Consider the following 7349-nt stretch of genomic DNA (forward strand, 5'->3'; position numbering starts at 1 on the left):
AATTAATCTACCAAAAATTGTTTGGTAGTCCAAACAATCTTTGTGCTTATCTCTTGAGTTTTCCGAGTCTTACCCAACAACTGAACATGGCCATCATCTTATTCTGTCTTCCTTCTTTGTTAATCTTTGAACTGTCAAGACCTGTCCCTCACTCACCTCAGACATAGAAAAAACCAAAACAAAGCATTCAGATGTCACGAGTCCTCTTTGTTAGTATTAAACCAATTTATTGGAATGTGCCAACTAATTTGGATTGGCCCGCCTGTAAGCTGGTGCTGAAAATGGATGTTTAATCTCCTCAAATGGGGCATGCTCCATTATTTTAATGGGAAAACGCTCATTGCTGTGACGTGGGGCATGGAGGCATTAAATAAGCAAATTGGGCACCGCCTCGTTTCATACATTGGTTGGCTATTGTTCGGGAATCAAATCCAGATGTCCACGAATCATTTTTCAGCCCAGCCCAATAAAAAATGTACTTATGTTTTGCTTTCAATTGCAGCCTGCGGTTGAATCAATGGAATTTTAATAATACCCGACTGAAAAGACGACAAAAGCAGTTCACAACAAACGACAATGGAATTGGTGGGTATATGGAAGAACAGGTCTGTAAAGATTTTTCAACCTGAATGGCTTAAAATATCTTTTACAGAGCCCCACTTCATAACTTACCCTAAAATAAAGAGAAAGGTAAGATTGTGTAATAACAAATAGCGGGTTATGGATGCATTGCCCAAGGTTCATCCCCGCTAACTGCGGGTGAGGGAGATTTGGTACTTTTACATGGAGCCCTGAAAAACGGACAGATCATCAGTAAAAGTAAAGAGCGAGATATGAAATATCCCTTGGCCTCCTCCCATGCAGCCTCATGCGACCTTATCATTACAATCCCACGGGCCACAGCTACTTCTCCCCCTGCCCGCTATATGACCGCCCGCTTGGTCAATAAAACTGATTCTGTTAGTGTTTGATGTATGCTCAAGTATTGGGCGCAGTCAGACGCATGCATCCTGTTTTATTGGCATTTGTTTATTTTTAGAGGGAGAGGCAACTGCAGCGCTTCACGTTTTCAACATGGCAATGACAGTGAATGTGGATCAATTTTAACTTTTTTTCAAGATCATACAGTGTGTGCTTGAACCAATGCAAGATATTAGGAGGTTGGCAATTGGATGGTGATCACAACATCTTACCTGCACTGAATTCCACAACCAATTGAGGAGCTGTATTTAATAGGAGCTGTACAGGACAGAAAATTAAAGGAGAAACAGAAATATAAGTGTCATGTATAAAGTGAGCAATCCCAAGTTGTTTCAAGCTAAACGTTCTAAAGCAACAATGGCTTCAAGAAAGTCCCAGCGTGAAGGTGGGATCTCATTCTCCAATAAATTCTCTCTTAAAATTACAGGGTTTTAAAGTTTGAGGTTAATTTTTAAGGGTAGTTGAGGATTTAGCCTGTAAGTGGGTCTTTCTTCTTTAGTATGAATGTTACCCCACAGTTAATAGGACGCCCCAATTCAAAGATTGACTGTGGAGAAGTTCTCCAGCAATAGGTGATCTAGCCATGGAATCATTTCGTGGGGCGTTCTTGTTGTGACACTGATTTTCATTAGCATATTTGTTTTATTCCAAAAACAGAGGATATGGGTGAGTATGAGTATGAATAGTTGTTACTTCCGTTTCACACGTCATATATAGATGTACTGTAACATGATAAAATTTCTTTCTATTTGGAAAAGCATTCAGAATCTAGATGGGCATGTCGCAATCACGGGTTGTACTCACTGTGAGCCGCTTGAATTGAAGGTCCTGCCTCCAGATCGGGACACCAATTGGAGCCCAATCCTCCAAAAGTACCAGTTGAATTCAATATTTTTGGCAAGGGAATGTTCGAATTTGACTCAGACAATGAAAATAGCATAGATGATCTTTCCACCTCCAGATCGAACAGCACCAGACCTGAAGAGGAAGATATTAATTTGACACACCACAGACGTCGAAGCCTGCCGAGGGTGCCATCCAATGCCAGTGAGGGTGATCAGGTGAGTAATTCGTCTGACCAGAATCCCCAACCAAGTCTCGGTTGGCCCTTGGCAGCCAAAACCGAAAGGCTTTTTCGTGCCAGAATAAAGAAGCCCGCTACAGCTATGAAAGTCCAGATCATTAACAAAACCCAAGACGAGAAACAATTATCAGGTACACTGCTGCTGCATGCATGCTGGTTTATAATAATGGCTAGCCTGAATCAAACTAAAGGACACACCCATAATACACATTTTTTATGATGATCGCAGATCACCATGGTAAATTGTGTTTGTGAACAGAAACAGGGGCTGAATTCATTATACCTACGAATTGTGTTTAGATGCTATTTATTTTTTGTTTTGAGTCGAAGATCTAATTCGGAAGACTTCAATGGAATTCAGTTTAAAGTAACTTCTGCTGTCATATAAACAACCCATCAAAACAAAGTTCAATGCTTGAACAGATGCGTCAGTTTTTGTTTGATTTGCTCTTAGTTCTTATCATGTTTGGAGAGAGATCAATGGCTTCCTAGTCCTATAGTGTTTGATGTAAAATAAATTACCGAAATTTTTAGAAATGCTTCCGAATTTAAGTAGAAATTTTGGGGCTGGCAGAAATGGAAATGATGAAAGAAAGGTTTTCCAAATTACTTCTCGGAGAGGACATGTCTGGAGGAGGAAAGGGCGTATCCTCTGCTTTAGCAATATCCAATGCCATAACCAATCTAGCAGGTACTTCCTAAATAAACTGAACACCAATTTTTTCCTTTTCATTATGATGCTCCACAACTTAACTCAAATTCGCTGGTGATTGTAACCATACATATTCTTGAAGTGCAGCCTCCATTTTTACAGAGCTATCTAAATTGGAGCCCTTAGCTCCAGAGCGTAAAACCATGTGGTGTCGGGAAATTGGTTGGTTCCTCTCTGTTGTAGATCATATAGTAGAATTTGTGCCATCAAGCCAGCACGCGCTGGATGGAAGCAATATGGAGGTAATAAAACCGCCTAGCACTTTTTCCATGTCTAATTCTTACTTTTTTATTATCAGGGTTATCTAGTCTCTTTCATAACTAAAATTATGGCTTCAACAAAAATGTTCATCATTCTTTCATAATTGAAAGTTCGGCTTCAACAAAAATGTTTATCTTCTGACTGATGCAAGGTTGGAAATTGTGTCTTACAGATTATGGTGACCAAGCCACGCTCGGATCTTCAGATGAACATACCAGCTCTGCGCAAATTGGATGCAATGCTACTTGTATAATTCAGAGTCCCAGTCCATTTCTAGAGAAGTTTATGCAAAAAAAATAGTCTTTGATGGCCATGTTTTGGGGATGCAGGAAACTTTGGAGAAATTCAAGGAGCCTGAGTTTTGGTATGTGAATAAATCCATGGAGGGAGATGCATTCGGGGATAATTGTAATCAACAAAGGCAGGAACATAAATGGTGGCTACCCACTCCTCATGTACCTCCAGGAGGCCTCTCAAGGAATGCAAGGAAAATACTACAGAGTCAGAGGGAGTCTGTCAATCAAATACTTAAGGCGGCAATGGCAATCAATGCTCAGGTCTTATCCGAAATGGAGATTCCAGATGCTTACCTGGAATCCTTACCCAAGGTATATTAATGTTTAAGATTGATGTTACATAGTTTCACTGCAATACAAAGAGTATTGCTCAGTACATAGTTTCACTGCAATTCAAAGAGTATTGCTCAGATGCATAGCTCATGCAGTGTTCAACTAATTATAAAAGTTGTTTTGCAGGCAGCAAAAGCTAGCCTTGGAGACATGATTTATCGTCATATAACGTCAGATCAATTCTCTGCGGAAGGTTTGCTGTCTTCACTGGATTTATCATCCGAACACAACATTCAGGATATAATTAACCGAATAGAAGCCTCCATTGCCATATGGAAGCGAAAAATCAACAAGGAGTGTAAAAATAATGCAATGTCGTCTTGGGGAACTAGCCACAGTGATAAAAAGGAACTCTTTGGTGAAAGAGCTGAGTCTCTTCTGTTACTACTGAAGCTGAGATTTCGTGGCCTTCCTCAGACAGCACTGGACATGAGCAAAATCCAGTACAATAAGGTAAATCATGCCCACAATTTTTTACTAGCAATAAAAATTCTCTGGTTACATAGTCAAGCATCTAAATGAAGGTGCTAATATCAATAGGAAATATTCTTTTCAGATTTTGCTTGAAAAATGTAGTTAGAAAAGTCATATTTATTACCGATCAAAGAGGACAATATCTTGAATTAATTATTCCACTAGTATTCTTTATAATGTGAATACTGCATGATATTTTGGGCATAGTAATGGTGGAGATGTCATTTGTTAGGACGATTGTTCTTCAAGAAAATCGATGGAATTTGTGAATCTCTAAATTTCAATCATGAATAAAATCTGACTCAAATCAGGATGGAAATAAACCCTTCAACTGAAAGTAGTGAATAAAAATACCTATTTTATGATGATGGTCAGGAGACTTGATTTTGATGGTATTTAGATTCTAGAAATACTCTAATATGAACATTTGTATCGTTCCCGGGCAATAATTGGAAAATTTTGGAATAATTGAAACTATAATTACATTATTGGACGAAAGAAAACTAAAATCTGAACTGAAAAGGTATCCCGTAACAGCAGAGGGCTATTAGCTCATTGGTAGTCCCCCAACATGTACATACACATGGGTAGCCTAGGTTTAAGTCCTACTTGATCCGTGCAAAATGACATGGTATCTAAGATGGACTAAGAGTCCTAGATGAAAGAGAATGAGTCATACGCTTTTGATTGAAAAGAAGCCGGTTACCATAAAGAGCCAACTTGGCTTGGTTTTCGAAAAATTCAGCTGGCATATGGAAGGGCATAGGTTTTGAGTCTTAGTTGTAAAATGACGAAGTATTCTACTCAGCCAGCTAGTAGTAGTTCCAGGTGACACTTGGGAAGGAAAATCACACTCTGAACCAAAAAGAAACCTTAACTGCAAAAAGCCACTCTCCCGATCGTAAAACACCCTGGCATATAAATGGAAATCCCTTGGTTTAAGTCTAACAGTAACTGATCCATTCAAAACAACATAAATATTGTCTTTCTATTTCAAGGAAATATGAGTAATTAAAGTATAGGAAAAGATAATTTTTTTAGTTTTGTTTCATTACAAGAAAACAAGTTTTCTGAAAATCAGAGGGAAAGCTCGCTATGTGGGTCAATGATCATAAATCATACTATCCAACCAGTACTGTGCTGACTGCTGGAACATTCTAATATGTGACCAGTACTGTGCTGACTGCTGGAACATTCTAATATGTGACCAGTACTGTGCTGACTGCTGGAACATTCTAATATGTGCTTGGCAGATTTTTGGTTTGAGTCCTACTTGATCCATACATTACAATATGCATAATACCATCTGACCATTTTTAGAAAATGTGATCTGTAATAATAGTTTCAAAAGTAGAAAAGAAAAAAGAAAAATAACCTTTGATAATCACGGGGAAAGTTTACTGAGTGGTTCATTGATGATAAACTATAATAACCTGAGGGATCAGGCACTGGGAATTCCAATAAGAAATGATTTTTGATTCTCATACTGAAGAATAATTCCAATGATTTAATAATCTCTAGGCTTTGGTATGATTCCCTTCTGCGATTTTGTTTTAATCTTCAGTAATATCCTCTTTTGGAGTAAGGGAATTTGAACCTGGGACTCAGCCATGAAACTCGCGATCATTTGATCTTCTACAACAGTCATGAACATGGCTACAGAAGTGTATCTTTGACAGCAGTAAATATTTATAGTACAGACTTATTTAGAAAAGAAGAGAGACATCATTGCTTCTGTAATTTTTTATTACTTTTGTCTTTTTGCCTTGTATTAATTGGCACATTTGATTTGAGTTAGCACAGAAATATTCGTTTAATGGTTTGTAATTATGCAGGATGTTGGCCAATCGGTACTAGAGAGCTATTCCCGTGTGCTAGAGAGCCTGGCTTACAACATACTATCTCGAATCGATGATGTACTGTATGCAGACAATCTCAACAAGCGAGTTCCATCACGAGGATATTATGAAAGGAGTTCCTCATCTAGTTCAATCGCCACCAATTCTGTGTCTGAAGATCCATCTTCCTATTGGAGTGCATCTCCTTCTCCAGGTTATTATCAATCTCCAGATGGCAGTCCTAAGAAGTGTCAAACTGAAACGCAGGTGGTTCATGCAGAGCATAACTATAACCATTCAATGCAGGTAGTCCATGCAGAGCATAACCATAACCATTCAATTTCTTCATCACCATCAATAGTGATGACTCTCTCTGATCACATCGGCTGGCAGATTGTCGACCATAACCCTGATAATAATTGTAAATTAAAGTTAGAAGATCTAATCTCTGCCACCGGACCCCAAAAATCTCTCAAGAAACTTCCTGATATCATAACAAGCAAGCGGGGTTTTATTGAAAGGTTAGAGGATGAGGGTGCTGTCCATAGTCCAGCTGCTCGAGATTGAGAAGAATCATTTTGTAGATGTAATAATTCGTGTACAGAATACCAAATTCTTTTTATTCAATTCACGATTTAGTGGAATTGATGTTGAGGAAAGACATCTGATTCTCATCTAGGCAGCAGAGATCTTGCAGAGAAGAATTAAATTTCAGTTACCCGGACTCCTCATTTTCTCATAGCAACAATATTACCCTTTCTTGTACAATGAAAACCAAATGCTCCAGTTTCATATTCATGGGGGTGTGTGGATAGATTTTGACCATTAAGGAAGCATCACCTTTGGCTTGAATCCCAAAGTTTGATATTGTTGTTTAAATTAAAATTTTCTTAACAATTATTTTAGGAAAAACACATTAAAAGAAAAAAGTCAATCGACCTGAAAGGAATACCATTCTTCATTCCCTTCAGTTCCATACAGAACAAAGGCAGAGTGCTATTACTAATTTTTTGAAAAGCATAGATCAAAGAATCAAAGTTTAGATTTTGGATGCATTTGGATTAGGTTGTCTGATATGTAATTATAAGTCTAAAAAGTGGTATAAACCATTCTTGTGTTTTTATCTTATTTTAGTTTTATCATTAATCATTTAAAACAATATCAAAGTTGTAGGCACTTATATGATGTTTTTGATATTAAAAGCAGTCAAAACAAGGGAGCTGATCTAGGAGTAGAACAAGGAAACAATGGCAAGCCAATTGTCAGCAGAACATCAGCAAAATTACAGCCCTCTTACTTTCCTCTATCAAAAACTATGATCATTCTATGTAAGTTCAGCAGATATATAAAAGTCATAATAAACATATTAA

At 37.8% G+C, this 7349-nt stretch overlaps 1 protein-coding gene across 1 annotated transcript; it reads left to right on the forward strand.

Moving 5' to 3' along the window:
• The first annotated feature begins 267 nt into the window (after positions 1-267).
• Positions 268-7105, forward strand: LOC131027214 (rop guanine nucleotide exchange factor 9). The gene is made up of 8 exons (XM_057957219.2): positions 268-1366; positions 1807-2196; positions 2640-2756; positions 2865-3019; positions 3211-3285; positions 3368-3646; positions 3794-4120; positions 5977-7105. The coding sequence occupies exons 1-8, from the start codon at positions 1285-1287 to the stop codon at positions 6544-6546; spliced, it is 1995 nt and encodes a 664-aa protein (XP_057813202.1). The 5' UTR covers positions 268-1284; the 3' UTR covers positions 6547-7105.
• The last annotated feature ends 244 nt before the right edge of the window (positions 7106-7349 follow it).

The sequence above is a fragment of the Cryptomeria japonica genome, chromosome 2 (assembly GCF_030272615.1).
Source record: "Cryptomeria japonica chromosome 2, Sugi_1.0, whole genome shotgun sequence".
In the NCBI taxonomy this organism is placed as follows: domain Eukaryota; kingdom Viridiplantae; phylum Streptophyta; class Pinopsida; order Cupressales; family Cupressaceae; genus Cryptomeria; species Cryptomeria japonica.

What these genes read in the sequence shown, in the direction of transcription:
- LOC131027214 (XM_057957219.2), top strand. Translation starts at nt 1,285, where the DNA reads ATGTATAAAGTGAGCAATCCCAAGTTGTTTCAAGCTAAACGTTCTAAA. An exon ending in AAGAAAGTCCCAGCGTGAAG is followed by an intron (nt 1,367 to 1,806) that starts GTGGGATCTCAT and finishes CTTGAATTGAAG; the next exon opens with GTCCTGCCTCCAGATCGGGA. An exon ending in GCAAAATCCAGTACAATAAG is followed by an intron (nt 4,121 to 5,976) that starts GTAAATCATGCC and finishes GTAATTATGCAG; the next exon opens with GATGTTGGCCAATCGGTACT.